This window comes from Meriones unguiculatus, chromosome 1, assembly GCF_030254825.1.
Source record: "Meriones unguiculatus strain TT.TT164.6M chromosome 1, Bangor_MerUng_6.1, whole genome shotgun sequence".
Taxonomy (NCBI): domain Eukaryota; kingdom Metazoa; phylum Chordata; class Mammalia; order Rodentia; family Muridae; genus Meriones; species Meriones unguiculatus.
Genome location: NC_083349.1, coordinates 17,558,600 through 17,584,221, shown reverse-complemented (window position 1 = coordinate 17,584,221; position 25,622 = coordinate 17,558,600). Strand labels below are relative to the sequence as shown.

At 43.5% G+C, this 25,622-nt stretch overlaps 1 protein-coding gene across 1 annotated transcript in view; it reads right to left on the bottom strand.

Annotated features, from left to right (window-relative positions):
- The window catches only part of LOC110563318 (scavenger receptor cysteine-rich domain-containing protein SCART1-like), a 55,410-nt gene extending 37,162 nt beyond the window's left edge, over nucleotides 1–18,248 (bottom strand). Inside the window, exons 1-3 of the mRNA XM_021660361.2 lie at nucleotides 18,185–18,248; nucleotides 17,409–17,735; nucleotides 16,640–16,948 (exon numbers count right to left, since the gene is read on the bottom strand). Of these exons, the coding sequence (XP_021516036.1) occupies nucleotides 16,640–16,948; nucleotides 17,409–17,735; nucleotides 18,185–18,248 (700 nt within the window). The remainder of the gene's footprint in view (nucleotides 1–16,639; nucleotides 16,949–17,408; nucleotides 17,736–18,184) is intronic.
- Nucleotides 18,249–25,622: the final 7,374 nt, after the last annotated feature.

The following is a 25,622-nucleotide window of genomic DNA, read 5'->3' as shown; positions in this document are numbered from 1 at the left end:
AGGAAAGGAAAGGAAAGGAAAGGAAAGGAAAGGAAAGGAAAGGAAAGGAAAGGAAAGAAAAGAAAAGAAAAGAAAAGAAAAGAAAAGAAAAGAAAAGAAAAGAAAAGAAAAGAAAAGAAAAGAAAAGAAAAGAGAAAGAGTTTGGTGGCTGACCTTGGAAAGCAGTAGACCTCAGAAAAAGTTACTGAGAAGGGGTCCAGAAAGAATGAGAGCTGAGCTCCCTAAGGACACAGACGGAGAGCCCTCACTGAGTCTCTCACCAGAGGAATCTGTAGGAAAGGGGCTCACACCCATCCAGAGCCTCCCTCCTCCCCTTGGAGATTTGTCGCCATTCCTTTGGTTTGGTTCCTTCCCAGAGAAGGAGGACCTGGGGAACCCAAGCTGACTCACCTGAACAGGAAATTGACACTATACACTGGCATTCACAGCCGTTAATGGTCCCCAGAACCCTGAGGAGCACTCCCAAATCGTGGCTTCCTCACCGTGGCACTGGACATCATAAAGCCAAGGTACCTCCGTCTCTTCGGGTCTCAAAATGTGCTGGTAGGTATAATGTGCGTGGCCACAGCCAAGCTGTTTGCAGACCACTGAAGCCTCCTTCAGACCCCAACTTGGGTCCCCACACACCAGGCCTTGAAGTCCACCATACTGCACATGCAAATTGCCACTGCAATAATGTGTATTCCCAATGAGACTCACAGAGTCCTGTGGAGATGCACCTTCGTGGGCAAGAAGACAGCACAGGGAGAAAATGCTGAGGGTCTTGTTGCGAACTCTCCGTAATTGGAAAGCTCATTTTTACCCTTCATCACAACTCTTCCTTCTCCACAGATCTCCCTGCCATTAACACTGCACTGCGATAGCATCAAAACAGTCACTTTGATAAAATGAAAGTTAGTAGAAACAAACACGCACCAAAACAACAACAAAAACAGAGCATCAGGCATCACACGCCTGTGCCATTCCTGAATGCAGTCACCTACGTTCCATACTCCTGTGTCCCTGACACCCAGGGCCAGCACACACTCACCAGGAATGAAGCTCCAACAGGCTAGCAACAAAATCCATAGCCCAAGAGAGGACAGTTCCATGCTGGGTCTCCCCAGGCTGATGGTACCCGTCTCTGCCTTCAGGCAGAAGGTAGATTCTAACTCAGGTGACACCTTTCTGAGGCCAGAGCCTTTAAGCAATGTGAGATACTCCCCCACATCAGAGCCGTCATCTGTCACCCAGAGCAAGCACTCACCCACCGTGCCAGAGCCCAGACAGTGCCAGCACTGCGGGGCTTCCCGCAGCTGGAGCCTGCTGTAGTCCCAGATATTAAAAGGACAAGGAGTCTCTTCCCAGCAAGGTCCAAATGGCTATAGTTGCTAAGGCCAGTGTCAGAAAGGACATCAAGGGCCTTTCTCTGCCTCAAACAGAAGATCTGAATGAAGAGCTGAGTCCTTCCAAGATCAGTTTATTTTCAGTAGACAGGGTTTGCAATTTTATCACAGTACTGAAAAATATATCTTCCTTGATCTCAGATGCCAGAGGAATGCGTGCCTCCCTGTGATAACATGCCTACATGAGAAATGACCACACAAGCCAAGTCCATGTAAGATTGGAAGATACACTAACGAATGTGTAGACAAAGGAACACAGCACCATTAAGATCATTTTTCATCTGTATACTTGCTAATGAGCTACTATAAACTACTGTTTGTAAAGGAGGACATACAGAATTTATACTGAGATGAATTTTGCCTATTAGTCTGGTATCTTTTTGTCTGCAAAAATAAAAAAAAGAAAGGAAGCAAGCAGGGAAGGAAGGAAGGAAGGAAGGAAGGAAGGAAGGAAGGAAGGAAGGAAAGTTGATTTCTCGATGAACCTACAGCACATGGTTCCAAACAACTATTTCTAGGAGGTTGAATTTTCTGTACTTGTAGCCTTTAAAAGTTCATAGGGAACATCAGTTATGCAGATAGAATTACCTGATCAAAAGACATATGAGAACCCACAACATAATTTTAATATCCAGAGTCAAATTAAAAAATCTCATGTTACTTAATGAAAAATTATTAAGAATGACAAAATAAGGGGAGCAGGGACCCTGTCTGACATGGGTTCTCTTGATAGTTTTTCAATTACTTGCCCCTGGAGGAACTGCCTTGCTAGGCCTCAGCTCTGATATGACTTGATGAGTTGAGATGGATGGGGGGAGGGCTCCCCTTTGCTGAAGAATAAGGGACAGGGAGGAAGGGTGGAACTGGAAGGTGAGGAGGGATGGGGCTAAGACCAGGATGTAAAGTGAATAAATAAATTAATGAATTAATTAATTTGTTTTAATGACAAAATGGTGGCACAAAACTGTAAGGCCACAGGCACCCTTCAGAGTAGACTCTGATACCAGTATCAAAGTTCCTCAGTGTCAGCCATCATGAGAATGTGTTTCAGAGGCCTGCTTGCTGAGAGGGGGATCCAATTTTCCTGAACAATAAAGGGGCCCTGGTCACAGAGGGAGGCTCTTCCACACCCATGGCCACTCCTGTCCTCAGCCTTTTTCACCTCAGTCATCGCCATGCCCTAACTTGCTAAGGGCCACTGCCTAGGACACAAAAGTCCTTTCTCATGAAGCAGCATGAAGTATATACAGGATTTCCCATAAATAAAACAAATAAAGAACATTTGCATGTTTTCCTATTTTATTGGTAGGAGATAGATCCTTATCTAGTTTACCTATGTAAAGAGCTTAGGGAGATTCTGGCTTTTCTAGAGAGGAAAAGGAGTAGTCAGAATGTGGACATAGAAGGATGGTGGAAATTGAAGCCTGAAGCCCATAACTAAGAAGATTACACCTGACTCTGCTGCCTGGGAATCCCCTCTGGATTCTGAGCCTTTCAGCTACGCTGCCCTCTGCTGGTAACTAGCTCCTTTGCAAGGTTGCTAAGCACCAACAATGCCAGGAAGAAGGGACCCTCCCGCCTGTTATGACACCTGCTGGTTGTTCAGGCAGCTCCAGAGACAGTTTTTATGGGTTGACACCATGCTTGGATGAGGTTTTTGCTGATTCAACTGCCTTTAAACTGAACATGCTCCTGAAAGAAACTCTTCACAAATACTTTTGTGAGTGACCTCCATAAATTCACTGCTTCACTTACCTGACTCTGGCAGAATCATTTCTTTGATCTGTTGGTTTTGTTCCCTAGTCTGGTGAAAAAATTATTGCTCATGAAAAGTCAAACAACAGTATATTTACATGGATGGATGGCTGAATTGCCCCAAGGGCAATCTGGTATGCAGAGATAAAATAGGCTAGATCATTCATCAAAACTCAGGCTACCTCTTTTTTCACCAAAACACTAGAAGGACCTATAGGCACCAAGAGAAGAGTCCATAATAAAAGCACATCAGGAGGTTCTACTCTCCGCAGTGACACTACAAGGATCAGAAATGCAACAAAACACTGGGTAAACCCAGTATTCATCAAAACTTCATGAGCAGGGCTGGAGAGATGGCTCAGTGGTTGAGAGCTGTCTGCTCTTCCAAAGGACCCGTGTTCAATTCCCAGCACCCACAACTGTATGTAATGCCAATTCCAAGGTATCTGACACTTTCACACTAATGCACATAAGCTAGAAATTAAATACATTATTTTTTTAAAACCTCATGAGGGTCCATTTGAATCAAATCGTGGAGCTAACATACATGTGCAATCTGCTCCATGTGGACCAGGGAGCAAACTCAGGGAAATATGTGTCACAGAAAATGTGTGATCATAGGCATCGGGATGTGCGTGACCACAAAGTTTCTTTTGCTGGGGAAAATCATGCCCAGAGTCATCAGTGGGTTAATGGACCAGTTTAGTGAGAAAAGAAGCCCAGAACTGATTGGACATAAACAGTGTGGTCCTGAATGAATGCAGCCAGTTTGGTTTTACAAAGGTGTAGTCACAAAAATTTTGGTCATGCCATCGAGGGTCTAGTATGTGCTGTTCTCAGACAGGACAGATGTGAGAGCTGCAATGGTGGGTGTATTGACTTTCTGCAGAAGTAGGACAGCCATGCCTGTGGGTGACATGAGGGTTTACATCATGTTTCATGAGGAGAAAACGATATCTCAAAAGAACTGTAGGAGCAAGAGGTGGGAATTCCACAGTCTGCTCACAATTGGGTCAAGACAGAAATCGAGAAGGAAATTAAAATATTTTTTCGAATTGAGTACAAATAAAAACACGACATACCCAAACTTATGGGTCACAATGTAGGCAGTTCTAAAAGGCAAGTTCATAGCACTAAGTGTCTACATTAAAAAGTTAGAGAAATGTCATATTAGCAACTGAACAGCACATCTGAAAACTCTAGAACAAGAAGATACAACACCCAAAAATAGTAGATAGTAGAAAATATTCAAACTCAGAGCTGAAGTCAATGAAATAGAAACAAATAAACAACAACAAAAGCCAATAATCAATGAAACACAGTTGGTTCTTAGAAAAAATTAACAAGATTGACAAACCCTTAGCCAAATTAACTAAAAGACTCAGAGAAAATGTCAGAATTAATAAAATTAGATATGAAGGAGGATGTCACAACAGACACTGATAAACCCAGAGAATCAGAGTGACACACTTTTAAAATTCTATTGTCCAGCAAACTGGAAAACCTAGAAGAAATGCATAAATTTCTAAATATATATGACCTATCAAAGTTAAATAATGATGAAAATAACAAGCCTTTAGCCCCTAGTGAAATAGACTCCGTAATTAAAAATATGCCATCCCCCTCCAAAAAAGAAAACAAATGAAAGAAGTAAAGTGAACAAAAGAAAGAAAGCAAATGAAAGAAAGGAAAATAAAAATCCTGTGACCAGATGTCCTTAGCTCAGAATTCTATCACACCTTTAATTAAGAGCTAATGCCAATACTCTTCAAACGATCCCACAAATTAGAAACTGAAAGAACATTTCATAATTCTTTAAACAAAGCCAGTATTACACTGATACCAACAACACACAAGGACCTAACAACAAAAAAAGATTATACACCAATATCCCTTATAGACATAGATGGAAAATTTCTCAATAAAATGTTTGCAAAGAAAATTTAAAAATACATCAACAAGATTATCCACCAAGATAAGATGTAAAGATAGTGGAACATACACAAATCAATAAACATAACTCACCATATAAATAGAATGAAAGACAAACCACATAATCATCTTATTAGTTCAAAACAATGTCATTGTCAAATTACAACATCCCTTCTTGATCAATGTCCTGAGGAGACTAGAAATACAAAGTACAACATAATAAAGGTAATTTTCAGAAAGCTCACAGCCAATATCAAGCTAAGCAGAGATTAAACTCAAAGAATTTCCACTGAATTAAGGAAAAAAAGACAAGGATATACCCTCTCTTCATACCTATCCAATACAGTACTTGAAGTATTACCAAGAGCAGTAAGACAACTCAAGGAAATTAAGGGGATACAAACAGAAAAGGGAGAATTCAGAAATCTCTACTTGATACGATATGATTTTTACACATAAAAGACACTGAAGACTCCATTGGGAAAGTTCTAAGCTGATAAACACTTTCAGCAAAATGGCAGGATATAAAATTAATGTACAAAAATCAGTAACCTTCCTACCTACAAATAACACACTGAGAAAGAAATCAGGCAACAGTATCTCACAATATTATCATCATCACTGGATGAGATGCAATCAATACTCAATATTCTATACCAAGAACCTGAGACTAGATAGGTCATGAGCCTAGGAAAAACTGACTTCTATATAAAATGACTCATAATGACGTTTGCTACACTCATAAGTCAGTGCACTGCTCAACTGTTGTCAGAGAAGCTTCTTTTTGTAATAAACGATAATTAACACAGAGACCCAGAACTGGACAAAGCAAAGAAATTGAGAACTTGGAGCATTCGGTCCTAATGGGATGCTTTCATCAAACCTCTCACCTCAAGGCTTAAAGACCTATGTAAGAACTAGAGGTGACAGATAACTGCAAGAAAGTAACATCTTCTGGATGCAACAGGACTGACACATGTTAATTCACAGAGACTGTAGCATCATACACAAGACCTGCCTAAGTTCAAGCCTGAGGGGTTCCAGCTGAAGAGGAAGTGGTTGCCGGGCCCCACCCCTAGCCGTGAAGCAATTTGGTGCTGGAGAAGGGAAAATAGGTTTCCTCCAATGGAGAGTCGCCTAGTACATCAATGACACCCCAGGCAGGGCCCATGTTCAGGAGAAGCTGACCAACACAAAAGGAACAGTATAAGCCTGGGGGGGGGTCATTTGTTCCATTTTGTTTGGGGGGCATTGTTGTCTTGTTTTTTGATTTTTGTTTTTTGTGTTTTGGGTTGTTGTGGGTTTTTTTCTGTTTTTTTTTTTTTTTTTTTTTTTTTTTTTAATGACAGAGAGATCATAAAGTTGGGTAGGTAGAGAAGTGAGGAAGGTCCAAGAGAAGTTGGGGAGAAGAAATATGACCAAAATATGTTGTATGAAAATGTTTAATTAAAAAGAGAGGAAGAAAAGAAAAAGAGCAAGAGAGCTGGGGCAAGAGCACAGAGACATATAGGAAATGCAATATAGCTGTGTGAATACCCTGAGGAAAAATGATCTGTGTGTTTAGAAACATCCGTATTCCAACACTGATTCCTGTACTGTTCGCAGTAGACAACCTGTCTGCTTCACGAATAAAGAAAGAAACCTGTTTATGTGCACACTGCAGTGTTTGGCCCTTTAAGAAGAAGGAACTCCTGTCATCTTGAACTCGGGTGAGTCTGAAGGATAGGGTGTAATGTTAAAGGCCAGGGACATGAGGGTACTTACCACGTGATCATATTGTACTCAAAGAAGCCGAATGGCGTTCTGGTTACCAGACATCTTGGGGTTGGGAAGATCTTCGGCATGGATGGAAGGGGTTTGACCAAAGAGCACAGTAACGTAGTTACAAGGTCAGGGTAAGGGCTCCACTGTGCGACGCGGTCACTAGCATTACACCAGAAGTGGATCCTAACTGTTCTCTCCGTAGATAATGACAATTATGTGTCTTAATGACTATGTCAACTACCTTGATTAGACATTGGACAATGTCTAATATCAAAAGCATATCAAAGCATAGAGTATGCCTTGAATATGTATTTTTGTGGGCCAATGGGGACAATAGTAACGAAATGTACTACTAAATTGAAAACGTTAGCGTATATGAGAAGTTCAAAAGAGGAGTACACATCTGTCGATACTGTTGTTGTTTAGGTCTTGTTTAGGGTGCCACATTGTTGAAGTATCACGGGGCCATAAAGTAGGCCCATGGGAGGGGCTGTAGTAAGAAGAAAAGGGGAGAAGGTGATGTAATTATCTTTTAATTTTTTAAAAGACTGCATTATGATCAGTCTTCAAAAGACAGAGTCTTAGAAGCAACAACAAGTAAGTGCCTATTGACATAGTTGGGAATAAATGTAAGCTGAGCCGTTAATTTCTCATCAAAAAAACAGAAATGGGGAAACATATTCAAATTATTATTAAGAAAACTTGACAGATAGTCATTCTAGGCTAAGGAGATGACTTAGTCTGTAAAGGCCTGCAGCACTACCATGAGAACCAGACTCCGAATCTCCCAGAGCCCAGCTGAAAACAGCTAGATGTGGTGGTGCATGCTTTTATCCCAGTGTGGGAAGGATGTCTTGTTTAGGGCTTCTATTGCTGCGATTGAAAACACCATGAGCAAAGGAAGCATGGGGAGGAAAGTGTTTGTTTCAGCTTACAATCTTCTATCAGGCCGTCACTGAGAGGAGTCAGGGCAAGAATATGGAAACAGGAAATGAGGCAGAGGCCATGAAGAAGTGCTGGATATTGGCTTGTTCCCAGTGGCTTTGTCAGCCTGCTTTCTTCTAGCATCCAGGACTGACAGACCAGGGGTGGCATTGCCCACAGTGAGATGGGCACTCCCGCATCAGTTATCAGTCAAGAAAATACACCTTGAGCTTGTCCATACATGAATCTGGTAGGGGCACTTTCTCAACTGAGCTTCCCAAATGACTCTGGCTCTTGTCAAACTAATGTAAAACTAGCCAGCACGCCCCTTTGTTTTCCTTTTACCGTATTTTAGTAAATTTTGAACGTATTTTTTAAAGTTGTAGGTTATTTTGTATTCCAGACCTTACATTTATCTTAGTGTATTTTTAGTAGAATGCTTGCTACGTCTCAAGACTTGTTTCCATTTTTTATCATACACATGTACGTGAGTACATGCGGGAAATGTGCACATCAGCACCGGGGCCCAAAGGAAACAGGAGGAGGGTATCAGGCCTGCTGGTGCTGAGGAGTGTGTGAGCTGCTGGGCATGAGCTCTCTCCAAGAGCCCCACTAACACTTAACTCCTGGGCCATCTCTACGCCGCTCAATCTCTTTTTTTTTTTTTTTCTCTCATAAAAACTTTTAGCTGGGCATGATGGCTCACGCCTTTGATTCCAGCACTCAGGGGGCAGAGACAGGTAGATCTCTATAAGTTGGGGGCTGGTCTGATTTATATTGAGCTTTAGACCAGCCAAGACTGTGTGTGACTGTCTCAAAGAAAATTAAGCTAGACTTCTTTATCTTTCTCTTCGTAACGTTGTTCTCAAACTTTCTATTCCTTTGTTTGTTTGTTTGTTTGTTTGTTGTTTCTTTTGTTTAACTTTGCTCTTACCTCGTCTCTGCTTGGCCCTTCCCTGTGTTTCCTTCTTTTATTTCATACATCCACATTTCAACATTTTCCCTTAATAACTTCATTTTAATTTTATACCATTTGCCAAGTTCTGATTCTTGGTTATTGTTGGTAAGATTGTGTGTTTTTGTTGTTTTCAATTGTATTTCGATATCTTGTTCAGGCTCATGTGGTTTCTGTTACATCAAGCTTATTTTTCCTGCTTGAGAAACAGTGGGGCTTGAATCCTCAACAGTATTCTGCTCACAAAGAAGATTCCCAATAAAACTGAAAGAAAAATCTAAACCAGTAGATGCACAAAATGTTACACAGAAACACAGAAAAATATAAAAGAAAGACAAAATAACCAAAAACCCATCATTTCTCAGTTGCTGAGTTGGAAGCTATTAAAATGGGTAAAATAAAACAAAGTAATGAGGTTAAAAAAAAAAAGTCAGACCTGGAAAAGAAAGATAGAAAGAGGCAAGAAAGCCACCACAGTGGGTGAGCAATTCAGCAGCAGATGAAAAGTCACACCAATGAGAGACTCAAATTCAGAAGGAAAACTAATATTTTGAAAATAAATAAATACAAATGCTTGGAAACGAAAAACTGAATGAGGCAAATATAAAGACAGTGAAAAGCATCACCAAAAGATTAGACCAAACAGAAGAAAGAACACTGAAATCTTCAAGTTCTAGAGAGTTGCTGTCAAGAAACCAAGCCTAGGAATTCATGAGATAGAAGAAATGGAGGTTCAAGATAAGTTAAAGAAAGACACAAAATAACTCTTAAATTATAGCAGAAAATTGCCCTCAACTAGGGCAATAGGAAAGAAGTGGGCTTCCAAACATGAATGGGATTTCTAAGCCCAGTAGATATGTCAAGAAGAGCCTTTCCAAACCACGTTAGAGTCATGATGCCAAAGACACAAGACAAAAGAAGAATATTAAAAGATAGAAGGAGGAAATGCTCAAGGAAAGAGGCAAACATATCTGCTAACCAGGTCTCTAAACAGAAATTCTCAAGTTAGGAAGGCCTTGAAAGTAAATAACTGCTATGATGGTTAACCTTTTTATACCTCTTTTAACTAAAATAGAATTACATTACTTAGCCCTTTCCCTTTTCTCTCTCCAACTCCCTCCATGGCTTCTGCTTTATAACTAATAACCTCTTTTTTTTAAATTTTGTATTAGTTTATTTACATTACATCCCAAGAGTGCCCCCTCTCTCCCCTCCTCTCAGTCTCCTCACTTCCCCTCCCAACCCTTTCCCTTTCCTCCCAAATAAGGGGAGGCTCCTCATATTAACCTTCCTCAACACATCAAGTAACATCAGGACTGAGCTTACCTTCATCCCCTGAGGCCAGGCAAGGTAGTGCTGCCAGGGGGAAGTGATCCAAAAGCAGGCAATAGAATCAGTGTTAGAAACAGGCCCCTCCACTCATCAGGCACCCCATATGAAGACCAAGCCGCCCATCGTCTACATGTGTGGAGGAACTAAGTCCAGATCACGCATGCTCCTTAGCTGATGTCTCCGTCACTAAAAGTCCCCATGGGACTGGGTTAGTTGTCTCTATTGGTCTTCTTGTGATGCTCCTGTCCCCTCCAGGTCCTTCCATTTTTCCCTCTTTTTCTTTATTATTGTTATGTACATAACATGGTGCATACTATATACATACATACATACATACATACATACATGCATACATACATAACCTAATGAGTGACATTTTGTTGGTGATATATACATGGTTTCAGTGCTGACCAGCTTGTGTTATATAACAGTTAGAAAACATCCCATTCTGTGGGCTGCCACTTTGTTCTATTTGCAGAGTCCTTTGACTTGCAGAAGCTTTTCTGTTTCATGAGGTCACATTGATTAATTGTAGATCTTCGTGTCTGGGCTGTTGGTGTTCTGTTCAGACAGTTGTCTCCTGTGCCAATGCATTCAAAGGCTCTTCCCCACTTTCTCTTCTATTAGATTTAGTGTATCCAGTTTTATGTTGAGGTCTTTGATCCAAATGGACATGAGTTCTGTGCAGGGTGATAAATATGGATCTACTTGCATTCTTCTACATGCAGACATCCAGTTATACCAGCACCATTTGTTGAAGATCATTTCTTTGTTGTGTTGAATGGTTTTGGCTTCTTTGTCAAAAAATCAAGTGTCCATGGTATGTAGGTTTATTTCTAGATTCAATTCCATTGATCAACCTGTCTGCTTTTATTCATTGTGTGTCCTCGCTTATAAGTAGTTGCAACTCAAATAATCTAGTCCTGTGTTCTAAATGTGCTTTGTCTTCAGCAATAAGGGCTTGCCTTCCCCTTCTGAGAGGCAACCAAAGACAACAGTGACAACCTATATTGTTTGGGGAGTCATCTGGAGTTTCCTGATCAACCACTCGGGAAGAGGTTTCTGGGGCCGGTACTGGTTTTTATTGGTCTATAATTCTTGTGGGAAGTATTGTCGACCCAAGGGATGTAATTTACTTTAAGATACAGTCTAATTTTAGGTAAATAGAGGATATATGATTTTTTGAGGCTTTATCAAACAACTTTAGCTTTAATTGTCCTTTGTCCTTCAATGTCCTTCTGTATTTCCTCCTTCCAATCTGTCCAGTAAGAGCTTCCTTCCAAATTTTCTATTTACATATTCATATTGACTATATCCTGTTATTCCCCTCAATAGCCCTACTCCTTTGCCACCATCCGTGGTCCCTTATACTTTCCTGGTTTCTGTGGTTACTCCATGTTGTACACTCACATATGAAGTTTTGGAGCTAGGAATCCCAAGTGAAAGAGAGCATATTGTGTTTGTCTTTCTGGATCTGGGCTACCTCATTCAATATAATCTTTTCTAGGTCCATCCATTTATCATAATTTCATTATTTCATAATATTATCATAATTTTATTTTTCTTTACAGATGAATAGTATTCTATTGTGTATACTTATTGCACATTTTCATCATCCATTCATCTATTGAAAGACATTAAGGTTGTTTCCATTTCCTGGCTGATTTGGATAGTGTGGCAATGAACATTGCTCAGTTAGGATCTGTAGAATAGAATGTCAAGTCCTTTGGGCATATGCCAAGGCATGGTATAGCTGGGTCATATCATAGATCTCTTTTTAGCTTTTTGAGGATTTCCATAGTGGTCACACCAATTTGCATCCACACCAACAGTGACTGAGGGTTCTTCTTTCCCCACAACCTCACCAGAGTTTTCTGTCATTTATTTTGCTGATCTTAGCCAGTCTCACTGGGGTAAGACAGCTGAGATTCACTCATGATCTTCTAGCTCCAATGGGCTTTGGAAGGTCCACTTGCCAGGATCTGCCCTCCACAGCACACAGAGATTGCCTCAAAAGCTCAAGCCAGCTCCATTCCGCAGCTGCTGCAGTCCTTCATGGTCATTCCATGGTAGTGGCATCTCCAAAATTCTAAGGTCACCATTGCTACTGGACTGAGTCTTCACCAGTAGCCTGTACCAGGCTCTCTTCAGGGACTCTGACCCTGACACATGGTGTCAAGCCTCAACTGGTTTCTATGACCCCTTAAATCCTAGGGTTCTCATGCTGCCAAAACCAGTACCACCGGGGGAGACATTTACACATTACCAAGCCTGGAAGCCAGGATGAGATGCAGCTTTGCCCCTACCCTACTCCCTGCCACAGCTTCTGTGTGTTGGCCCTGAAGAAATACTTGTCCAGAGGATTTTGCCTCAAGGATGCTAGGCTCCTTATTGCAGTTTCTTCCTTGGCACCCTCTAACCAGAATCAGTTGTCCCAGCAAATCATCATTTCTGGGAGGAGAGGGGTGGGAGAGTGCAATCAGGATGTAAAGTGAATAAATAAATGGGTTAATGGAGAAAAAATTTAAAGCAACATTTCACTTCAGTGGTTCTGATCTCCTGTTAATCACAGCTGATTTTTCAACTCTAGCTAACAACAAATTCTTAACCCAAAATCTTACACAAATAGCCCTGATAGAGTCTTTGCTTCCCTCTGAAACCTTCCAAGCCAGGCCTCGATTGTCTGTGACTCTTTCAGCATCTCGGGCTTTCAGGCTTCCACCCCAGCCTACTAAGCTCTAAGAAAGACTTTTGCGGTACAAAATTTCAAAGTACTCCTACGAGTATCCCAAACACAACGTGGCCAGGTTTGTCACGCTCCCTGGTACCCGTTCTTTCTTCTAGCTTGGTTTCTATTGCTGTGATAAGATACCATGACCAAAAGAAACTGGGAGGTGGGGGCAGAAATCAGCTTACAGCCTACAGTCTGTCATGAAAGGAAGTCAGGGCAGGAACTCAAGCAGGAAACCTGGAGGCAGGAACTGAAGCATAGGCTATGATGGAACTACTCTATGGTTTGCTCCCCACGGCTCTCTCACAGCCTGCTTTCTCATGTACCTCAGGACCACCTGACCAGGGGTGGCACTACCCACAGTGGGCCATGCCCTCCCACATCAATCGTTAATCAGGAAACGTCCCCACAGACGTTCCTACAAGGAGTCTGATGTAGGTATTTTCCCCACTGAGGTTCCTCTTCCCAAATGGCTCTAGCTGTGTCAAGTCGATAAAAAACAAACGAACAAACAAACAAACAAAAAACTAGCCAAGACAGTAATAAATAATGTAATGCAATAATTAGATACCACAAGCTAACAAGCAAAAAGTCCAGTGCTAAGATTGGGCTACTTCTTTCAAGTGGTTGGCCATTGAGGTTACCAAGATGCCCAAACAGTACATGCTATTGCCTTTGCACTTAATTAACCTCCAGAACTTGACCGTGAGACCACATACTTGAGTCATAGGACTTGAAAAAAAATCAAGTGGGTAGTGACCTGGAAATTTCATCCTTACCACTCAGCTTTCATAATGCTGAAAGGTCCTACTAGAGGAGAAAAGTAATCATCAGTCTTACCTAGCCATGGGCCCTGAGGGCTATAAAAGTGGCTGGCCTGGCAAGACATGACCATTAGCACAATAATGGCAGGGATGCTATGGGAGTAACCAACTCCTTTCTGGTTGAATACAAGTCCTACTGTGTAAGATGAAACACATACTTGGAACTATTATCAGACCAAGAACCTATGGCTAGACAGATGATACTATCTGTTGCATTTCTAATAAATTAAATTTATCAAGAAGAAAAGAAATTGCACAAGATCTACATACAGGGGGGCAGTCCTCATATCAAGGGCTGAGAACATGGTCTGAGAGGATGATGACCTCGCCCAAAGCAGTCTGCAGATGCACTGCCGTCTCTGTCAGAACCTGAGCAGGTGCCTGGAAAGTTAGAAAGTCAATCCTAGTATTTTTGTAGGAATGAGGATTTCCGAAGACCCACAACCATGTGAGCAGCTAGACACTTGCTTCCTCAATTTGGAAATTACAGCATAGCTACATGAACCACAGCACTGTAGACACAGAGACCAGTGGGAAAGAAATAATAGTACAGAAATCTCACACACACTTACAGTCATCAAATTTCTTAAAGGGGTTATGGCCGTTCACGTAGCAAGAACAATGTCTCCAACAAGGTTCTGGAGAAACTGATAATCTGCTACACTAACTCCAGAAACTCTGTATAGCATAAACATGTGTTATGCAAGCATAAAATTATGCAAACAGACGAGAAGACACGTTTCCTACGGGAATCAGCTTCCTGGAAGCCCCTAGCACGAACCCTAACATGGCCATCCAAGCCAAAAGACGTATTTTAAGTCCCACGCTTATTTGGTTACAAGACTGGAATTGATGAGCTCCTTTTTTGCTGTTTCTCTATGATTCTTGAAACAGTACAATTAACTATTCAAGGAAACATTTCTAATAGATCACTAAAAGCTTTAGCAAATAAGAGTAGAAGGAAAATAAAATTTTAGGAGAGGTAATAAATCAGATTCAGCATCAGGAATTGCTTGTGGAAAAACCAAACATTGTAGATAGTAAAAGGACAAGAGTTTTAGGGCTTTCTAAAGAAAATGTTTGATCAGGATCTGATAGGATAAATGCTCTGGATATTCCCACTGCAGTAAAGCTATTACAAAGCCATTACCTAACACAGGTATTTATGATGAGGCTGAAAGAAGATAGGCAAACATGGGAGGTCAAAAGTTTTGTATTATACTAAAACGGACAGGCTAATTCAAGCATCTTATCTAAGGAAAGATTGTAAATCTTTAGCCGACCTAATTCAGAGGATTATTAACAACCCCTAATTAACTAACAATAAACTACGTAAACAGACCACAAGTTTTACAAGCCCCTGGCCCTCTACTCGCTAAATTGACAAACAAGTCACTAGTTCCATGTTTGCTCTGCTTAAGAGGCTGTTAGGCCAAGATTTTTGTAGACACTGCTTCTACCAGGTTACTCTTTCAGTTAAAATGTAAACTTTGTAAATGTTCCGGGGGATATGTCAACTTTAAGGTGCTTCTTTGTACGATTACTATAAAAGTGTTGGCTTGACTTCAGTAAAGCACAGAAGATCCAAACCAATACCACCTGGTGTGGGTCTGACTGTCATTTCGCCTATCTGTGCCTTCCTGATATCCGAATTCTCTGATTCTCCCACGGACACGGGGCACCCGAAAAGGCTGGTCCGTGGCAATAATCCATGTTGAATGCATGGTTCAGGTCCTCCCCACACCAGAAACAACGTCACTGAAGACCCATCAAAGCCCAGGACATAGTGCTAAAGGACAACAGAAAGCAGCAGTGGTGCTGCAAGGATTTGAACTTGTAATGTCAATTTTTACACGTGGCACAAAAGCAAAGTACAAAGCAGAAAATAGGTGGGGGTGAAACAAAGTTGAAGAGGTGTATACAATAGGATCTTGTCACAAGGGAGCAACACACAGGATGGAGTTATGGGGCATGAGCATATGTTAACAAGTTCTGTCATTAAAATCATGCAAAACCATCAACACCTCCCAAAAAAACACAGACTGCCTATTTCTGATATCAACCACAGAGCTGAGCAGACATGTCCAAAAGTAAACAAAAGTGAACAAATCTGAAAGGTTAGAGAAGGTGAGAAGGAAGCCAAGGAACCTATGGGTCAGAAGACATGGGTCCTGAGTTATCTGCCTAGTTGTCCATGGTGATCACGGCACAGACCCCAGACCCCAGACCCCAGACCTTGACCACATCACATCACACCCTGCCAGTCCATAAGCTGACTCACTTTCCCCTGGAAAAGTTAGTGACACATCTTGGTCATGGCCACAGCAGTGTCCAGGATCTAATGAACAATGGAGCATCAGTGATTCATTGTCACACAGTGGAAGGCCCGCTTCTACACAGGCACAGAGCCCTAGCCAAAGGGGGAACCCCCAGATGTGGATGCAGCCGCACCATATACCAGGTCCTGGCAAACTGTGCAAGCTGTGAGCAAGTGAGCAAGGCCAGGTCAGCCTGCAGATGGTGTCCCGGGTCAGCCCTCACAGAGCCTCCAGGAAACCCTCACAGGGTTCACCATCCACGAGCCAGACCTCCATGTGTCTCCATGCAGGCACTGGATGACATGACCTGATGGCTGTTATCCACAGTCCCCAGAAAGGAATGGTGTGGAAGGATCCAGGCCCACCTTCATTACCCCAACACAGAAGACCACATGGTGGGTGCTGGGATCCACAGACCAATGACTGTGATCCCCTGTTCTGTCCTCCCTTGAGCCTTGGACGCCATATGGATTCTGAGTACAAACACTCCTTCTAGTCATTTGGCTTCTAGAATATCATGGCCCTCTGTGTCCTGGAAAGGGTAGTGAGCACTGATTTCAGAGGACTCCTCAGGATCTCCATACCTACCTCTTGGTAGCAAAGTGGATTATTTTCAGGTATGCATCTGGGGTAGGGATCCAATGACATTACTGTGGAGTAGATACCTGGGTCTCAATATACAATATGAAGACCAAAATACTCAGCGTGGCTGCTCCTACCTGTGCATATCACCTGGGTATAGGTCAGAAGGTCACATTGCTCTAGGAAGTTCACGTTGATCTGGCAATGTAAAATGTCAGGCTCTGTTCCCTGGCATTTAATGTACTTCTCTTCCTGATGCCCGTTCATTCCAGAGTGGGCTCTGGACCATTGCAAAGCAGTGCCACATTCCAGCTCTCTGCACAGAACGCCAGCCTCCTTCTCATGCAAGTCACATCTCAGGGCAAAACTGGAAAGGCCAGTGGCCTCTGGAATCCCAGCACAAGGACTGCCACCACCAGCTAGCCCAATTTGTCGTGTGGTACCACCTGGTGGCATAGAAGAGAAACTGAGTCTCGGTATCCTGACCCTAGGGCAAACATAGGGATGGGCACTGATGCCCCACATTGAGTTGTTGTCCATGGTGCCCTTGGAGGTGTTCCCATCCATTGCTGTTTTCCTGAGGTAACAAATCCCATCCTGCCGTGGGGTGTGGGCCAGGACTCCTGCCTCCTGTACCATGTGGCTAACTCCTTGGCTGGAGCCTTATACATAGTGAGAAGGTACCATTCTCTCTAACGGTCAGTATTAACAAGGGAAGTAGCTAACTTCAAAAGCTTAGAGATCTTATTTAAAGTTACTGAGAAAGTGTCTACAGAAGGTGAGGACCAACCACCGTTAAGGCTCCACACACAAAACATGTTCATACCTTCCCCGGGCATTTGCCATGATCAGGATAGAGAAAAAAGCCCCAGGGACTAAGGAGCATGTGGCTTCCATCTAACCTACCTGAGCAGATAATCACAGCCACGCACTGGCATTTGCAGCCGCTGATGGGCCCCCAAGGCCCCAGGACACACTCCCAGAGGGTGGCCTCCTCGCCATGGCACTGAGCACTGTACAGCCAAGGTTGCGTCATCTCTTCGGGTGTCAGAATATACTGGGAAAGGGAATGCACAGAGCCACAACCCAGCTGTCTGCAGATCACCAAGGCCTCCTGCATGCCTAAGCTGTCTCCACACACAAGGCCCAACCGCCCGTCATACTGCAACTGTATCTGGCCTTCACATTTATTATCGCCACCCAGGAAATTCACGAAGTCCTCGGCGGCCAAAGCTTCGGGAGTAAGAACAGAAGACACAGGAATGACATTTTACTTAGAATGAAATGATTAGCGTGCTTCATGATTAGAAAGCTCATCTTCAGCTGGGCATGGTGGTGCACGCCTTTACTCCCAGCCCTGGGAGGTGCATCTCTGAGTTCAAGGCCAGCCTGGACTACAGGGCAAGTTCCAGGACAGCGAGGGCTACACAGAGATACCCTGTCACAGAAAAGGACAGCTTATCTTCAGTACTCATCCCACTTTCTCCTTTTTACCTGTTTCCCAGTCGTAAATATTCTACATTGTTATGGAAACCAAATGGTTGCTTTGGTGAAATCAAAGTCAGCAGAAATAAACACACACAAAATGAGGCATCAGACATCAGTGCTGTGCCGTCCCTGAACGCAGTCACCTATGTTCTATATGCCTGTGTCTCTGACACCCAAGGCCTTTACACACTCACCAGGAGGGAGAGTCCAGTAAACCAGCAGCAGCAGGGGCCACAGCCTGAGAGAGGAGAGTGCCATGCCAGGTCTCCTTGTAAGTACAGTTCCCCAGGCTGATGGCCTCAGAACAGACAGAGCCTGTCTCTGCCTTCAGAAAGAAGGTGGACTCCCAGCCAGGGTGACAATATTCTGGAGCCAGAGGCCTTCAGCACCATAGGCTCCTCCCCCACCATAGAGCAGTCATCTCTCACCCAGAGCAAGCACTCACCCACCAGTGCCAGAGCCCAGAGAGTGCCAGCACTGTGGGGCTTCCTGTAGCTCGTGCCCAAAGCAGTCCCAGGTGCGTGGAGAACAAGGCGTCTCCTCGCAGAAAGACCTGTATGGCTGTAGCTGCCAAGGCCGTGTCAGAAAAGACATCAAAGGCTTTCTGCCTCAAACAGAGGATCAGGTTAAAGACAAGAATTCTTCCAAGATCGGTTTGTTGTCAACAGACAGACTTGGCATTTTAATGGCAATGCTTTCAACATGTTTGCCATGGGCCCAGCCATAGGAAGAGTGTATGTCTCTCTGAGGGGACATGCCTACCTAGTGGTCACACTAGCAAGTCCACCTTACCAGGGTAGCAGACAAACTAAAGACTGTTTAGACAAGAGGACACAATGCCGCCATGGTTTAAACATCTGCTTATTGACAAGCCTCTATGAGTAGAGAGCGGGTTGTCAAAGGGAAAACATGCGGTGCATACTGATGAACTTCGCTCATCGGGCTGAAGTCTGCACTACTGCAAAGAAAGTTCGCAGCAAATCTACACCCCACAGTTTCAGGAGAGCATTTATAAAAGGTAGAGTGGGGGATAATTTTCAGTTTGTTTTTGTGCTTAGTCTACCACATAGACTCTTTCTCTCATACGTTACATCCCAACCAGTTTCTCCTTCCTCCACTCCTCTCAGTCCCCAAATTCACTCCTTCGTTTCCCTTCAGAAAAAAAAAAAAGAAAAAAAAAAAGCAGGACAGATTCTAAAACAAGCACCAGTTGTGCAAAGAAAATTGTCTCAACAAATAAAAACATATACCCACAACAAAATGTACAGGGTCCAGAAGAAAATAAAAATTCAAAGATCTTTAATGTGAAATTATTAGGAATGATGGGGCGGAGGAGGGGCTCACCAGGCCACGCCCCTACCTGAGGAACGCTTCCTGGTTGATGGCTGCCGGGAGAGAGAATAATTTTTCTTTTTATGGTTACTAATCGGGTGCTCATGCTCTCGTGGCTGGCCTCAGATCCACTGGTGTCAGCCCTAACTAGACTCAAGGGGTTAAAATAAAGTAAAAAGAGAACATGAAGTTAGGAGAGGCATTGGGAGACTCTGGAGGTTGTTGGGGGGGGCAGGAAGTGAATATGGCTAAAATATATTATACTCATATATGGCTTTCTCAAAGAATAAATAATTTGTGTGTTTTTTTAAAGAATGACAATAGGCAAAAATTAAGCACCATGTTCTCAAAAAGCAAATTTCACAGTGTTCACCCCGTATTGTTGAATGAAAGACAGCTAAATACACAACTGGGATTAGTATGAGCTCAAAAGATGCATGCATTTCAGGATCGTCGCATATAGTCTAATGAAAGGTGGCTGTTTCTGTGTTCTTCTAAAATCTCCCAGTTCCATAATGCGTTGTATATGTTACACATGGATACATACATACATATATATATAATTTGAATATAAAATATCCAAAGTTTATATTGTTATAGTACAATATAGTTATATTGTTATAGTAATCACCTTTGTGATTACTAATAAAAGCAGTAATTCTTTTTTATTTTGGTTTGTTAAAACAGAACATCCTAACCCAGGCTGCCCTTGAATTTGCTATGCAGCTGAGGATGATTTGGTACTCCTGATCCTCCTGTTGATGAGTCTATGTGTTGGGATCTTTGGTACTGCCACCATATCAAGCCCAACAAATCTATCCTTTAAGAAGAGCTATGTGGAGGCTGGCAGGAGGGCTTAGTAGGTAAAGGGGCTTGCTGCCAATCCTGAAAACTTGAATTAGTACCAGCTTGTTCAAGTTGTGCATTTTGGCATGTGTGCAGGGACCTACAAAGATAAATAAAATTTTAAAAAGAAAGAAAAAGATCAGATATTCTGTGAAAGACCTTCCCATTTACTACTTTAAACAAGTAACTTTTTTTGCTATTTGAACTTTATTTTTTTTCCCTGATGGAGATTAAGCTGGGGATCTCTCGTATACCAGACAAGGGCTGAACCACCAGGCTACATCCCTAACCCCAAGTGATGTGTTGACACCTGAATCTTGCTCAACTTGACAAGACAGTATAGCACCATTGTGACAGGGCAAGGCAGTACAGAGGTTCCTCCATCTTGGATTCTCTTGCTGAAGCCATTTTAGGTCTAGCTAAAATTTGATCTTCTTAATGAAAGGCCCTGTGGAAAATTATTCAACTCTATTCTACAGACTTGAAGTCAAAACGTCTGAGTCAAGTTATCTTGGCTTCTGTTAAACTGCCTTCTTATACAAACCTCCCCCTCCAGATAACTGCTTGTCTTAGCTTCTGTTAAACTGCTTGCTGTGCTGGGTAGAATCTATCAGAGGCCCTCTGTGGTAGGCTCCTGTCCTGTTTCCTGTTTTCTTCTTCTTCTAGTATCCACCCAGTTTGTCTTTCTGAGTAAGGATTGATCATCTTACCCAGGGTCCTCCTTCTTGTTTAGCTTCTTTAGGTATACAGATTTTAGTATGTTTATCCTATATTATAGGTCTTATATCTACTTACAAGTGAGTATATACCAAGTGTGTCTTTCTCCTTCTGGGATACCTCACTCAGAATGATCTTTTCTAGATGCCACTATTTGCCTGCAAATTTCATGATTTCCTTGTTTGTAATTGCTGAGTAGTATTCCATTGTGTAAATGTACCACAATTTCTGAATCCACTCCTCCACTGAGGAACATCTGGGTTGTTTCCAGGTTCTGGCTATTATGACTAAAGCTACTAAGAACTTGGGTAGATGCTGAGACTCATAACCAAACCTTGGGCAGAGTACAAGTAATCATATGAAAGAAGGGGGGGAGTTGGTAAGACCTGGAGAGAACAGGAGCTCCACAAGGAGAGCAACAGAACCAAAATATCTGGGTGCAGGGGTCTTTTCTAAGACTGATACTCCAACCAAGGACCATTCATGGAGATAACCTAGAACTCCTGCACAGATGTAACCCATGGCAGCTCAGTATCCAAGTGGGTTTCTTAGTAAGGGGAACAGGGACTGTCTCTGACATGAACTCAGTGGCTGGCTCTTTGACACCCCCGCCCCCCAAGGGAAGAGCAACTTTGCCAGGCCACAGAGAAAGACATTGCAGCCAGTTCTGATGAGACCTGATAAGCTAGGGTCAGATGGAAAGGAAGGAAGACCTCCCCTATCAGTGGACTTGGAGAGGGGCATGGTAGGAGATAAGGGAGGGAAGGTAGGATTGGAAGGGAATGAAGGAGGGGGCTACAGCTGGGATACAAAGTGAATAAAATGTGATTAATGTAAAAAATTAAAATTTAATTTAAAAAAAAAAACTGCTTGCTATGTAAAATCTCCCCTGCAGCTGCCAGGTGAGATACCAGGGTGGGGTTTTGCCTTTAAAAACCCTTACTCTAAATACTCACTACTACACTTCGGTCTTGAATAACTGAGTGTGGTCCCAGCCAGCTGAAATAAAGACTTTGAATTGCTATAAAACAAAACAAACAAACAGAAAAGAATGACAGCAGTGACACAGAGTGTGAAGGCACACTGTGACACTTCTGCACACACCCTGATACCAGCATGGGTTTACCTGGATGTCAGCCACCGTGAAGATGCAGTACAGAGATCTGACAACAGAGATGGGCCCATTTCCCTAAAGAGGAAGAGATTCTGGTAATATGGTGTACCTCATTACACCCATGACCACAGTAGCCCTCAGGTCTGCTGACCCCACACTTTGCCCATATCATACAGGCTAAATCTGGATCCCAGAAAGTAAAAGTCTCCCCTACGGAGACTTTTATTAGATTACTCCACCAGGTATATACAGAATTTCCCATGCTCTGAAGAAAAAGAAAGAAAGGCGTTTTCATATTTTCTAGCAGAACTTAGAGATATTCCTCCTGAAAGTACTTAGAGGGATTCTAAAGCTTCCAGAGAGGACAGCAGGTCCTGATGGGGAAGGAAAGAGGGTGAAGGAAAATGATCCCACAGCCAGGAGAACACCAGGCTGCAGCTGAGGAGAGCACAAGGCAGTGGAGAGCCAGAATTTCTCCTCCCTGGGGAGCTTCAATGGACTCAGAAACTTTTTTTTTTACTTTTTTATTGATTCTTTATGAGTTTCACATCAGGCACCCCCAGCCCTACTCATCTCCCATCTCCCCGTATCTGCCCTCTCCCTTGAAACCTCTCCCCCAAAAGAGAATAAAAAACAAACAAAACAGAAAACCCCAAACGCATAGAAAACATCTCGTGTGGAAGCTGTAGTGTGTCACAGTGTCTCCCACAGTACACCCTTCTGCCCACACATCCTCACTTACAGCTGTTCATTGCAAACAGTTATTGGTCTGGGTTGAGGCCTCTAGCTTCTGCCACACCACCAACATTTGACCCTCACAGGGAGTCCTCCTAGTTATCCTATTGATTGTTCTGTGTCATGCAGCTCCTGCAGCTTTGGATCAACAGGACCAGCCCTTTCATGAGCTCCAACTCTTCACAGATGATTTTGGGGCGGGCCAACTCAAAGCCCTGGATCTGGGCCCACCAGCTCTCCCATATCTACACCACCAGGGCAAGCTCTCCAGCACTGCCTGGCTAGCCCACCCAGTGCTACCTCTGGCAAGAGGTATGGTCAGCTCTCCGGCTCTCATGCCTTCGGAGCTGGCTCACCCGCACCCATGCCACCAGAGCCAGTGGGGCTCATTCTCCCAAATGCTGCAGCCTTGAGACTGGGAAAGCTCCCCTGCTCTAACCTCCTCAGGGCTGGCTCCTTTTTTGCTCTTGCCATGAGGGCCAGCTCTACTGTGCTGCCCAAGTGATGTGCAGTGCCTGCTCTCCTGGGTGCTGTAGCTAGTGAGAGGCAGGGCCAGCTCTACTACTCTAATGAGTTTGGGACCAGCTCTCCCAACTGTTGCAGGTGGTTAGGGGCAAGGGACAAGGAAAGCATCACCTCTACACCTGTGTCATCTCAGGGCAGACAAGGGGCAGGGTCATCTATCCTATGGTCACAACCTCAGGGCCAGTTTCTGCATGCCTTTGCCACAGGGCCAGCTCCATGATGCTGCCTAGATGAAGGGCAGGGCCTGCTCTCCTAAGTACTACAGTGTGCAGAGGTGGGGATAGCTCTGTAGAATGCTAAAGCTAGTGAGGGCTGGGACCATTCTGCATAGCCATTGGGCAGCCCTTAGTCCCAGGCAGCTGCCCAGACCAGGACATCTTCATGATCTCTAGCAGTAATATGAGCAACAGGTTGACCCATGCTGCACAGACACAGACCCAGACATGGCTCTCAGCGGCAGTACAGGCAGGAACTTCACCATGGCCTCAAGTGGCGAGGCTGATGCCTCACGACAGGCCATTCCTTTCCACCCTCTTGTCTCCAGTCCCATATCTCTTCATAATGCCCAAATTATTCTGCTTCTCTTTCCTATCTGCCCAGATCTGTACAGATCAGCACATTATAGTGTGTCTTACTGCAGGGGGCCCACATGGTTGGTGGGCCTCTGGGTGACCTCTGCCCACATCACATGGCACGGCAGCAGGTTACAGCCAGCCAGTGCCACGTGGTAGCAGGCAGGTCTCTGATGTCTTTCCCCACCTGCTCAGCATATGGCGGTGGGTGGATTTCTCAACTCTGAGGCTTTCAGCTGAGCTCCCTTAATCCAGTTACCCAGCTCCTACTCAGTCTGCCATTGTTCTAACATCACATTGAGCAGAGCCCAGCTCATAAAAGCAGATGTGAGGTGAACAATCCCGTGAACTAATGGAATGTTAACCGACTCTGAAGCATCCAGAGTTTCCTGGGGTCAAAACTAACACTTTCACTATTTTCCCACCATGTAGGCCAAAAATCCACCAGCATTCCAGGGGTGACTCTACCGTGACAACAAGAGATATAAGAGATCATATGCTCAAGGGCATACCAGGGGGTTCTACTTTCTTCCTTGACACTGTAATGGTCAATGGTACACTGGATACTAGAAGACTCCAGTGTTCGTAAGGACCTCATGAAGGTCTGTTTTTATCAGGTGATAGATCCTAACACACATGAGCAGTCTACTTTGCATGAAACAGGGAAGAAGACACCAGAATACAGTTTCCAGAAACCCTGTGGTACTGGAGAGGGTATATGGAAGTATGTATTCCTAGAGGGGTTCATCTACAGAGAAAGTCAGACACAGTGGTCATTAGTAGATGGGCTATGGATAGAGGTGGACATGAGAGTGTGATCATGGGCCGCTTTGGTGAGAAAAGAGGCCCCAGGTTGGTCTGAATTAGGAGGCTATGGTCCTGGATAAAGCTGGCCATGTTGGTTGTGAAGGTATGCTCACATAAACTTTTGTCATACCATTGTTGTGTAACCATTTCCTCTGAAATCGAAACGTTTATTTCTGCAAGAAAGTTCCTTAAGCAGGAGGGTAGACAACTCAAAAAAACCTTCAGGAAGTTACTGAAACCGATCAGATTCACTAGGCCCATTCCTGCCAGAATAAGCAATGATAGTTGAGAGTCCCTCTTAGAGGAGTGTAGCTGATCTGCAAAGAAAACTCTTAAGACCAGACCTGCATGGAAAAAGCGGAAACCAGTCAGCTGCCTAAAAGAGGTTTAGACCAAAAGAAGCATCTGTAAAGGGCACTCTCCATCCAGTTGATCAGCCTGTAGGCTGTATGGTGTGCTCCAGCGTCCCAGCTGTGTGAACTGTCACCCATCCTGGGGTGAGCTTTACTGATGTAGCTGTCCTTGAGTCATTCTGCCCCTGTAAGTAACCCCTCATCCATATTTCTGTAAGTTGCCCCCATAAAACTCAAGTTGGACTCTGATGGTACCTGTTCATTGTTCTATCATAGGATCCCTATCTGAGGTGAATAGGCATGTGTGTTGCGTCTCCCGAGTAAAAGTTTCATCCTGCAATAACCATCAGGCTTCCAGTGTATTCTGAGATCAAGACAGGACAGGCTTGAGAGCTGTAGTGCCATGTCTGTTGCCCTGTCCATTGTCAGGCATGCATCAACACCATGCTTCACTTGGGAGGCCAGCTACCCCTCAAGGGAACTGTGAGAATGATGGATGAGAGTCCTGCAAACTCCATAGAACAAAGAACAGAGGTAAGAGGTCAGAAAAAAAAAAATGAAGCCCAAACCAGAATGAGAACCATAGCCAAATCTGATAACAGTTTCTAGAAAGACTAATAATTAATCTGTG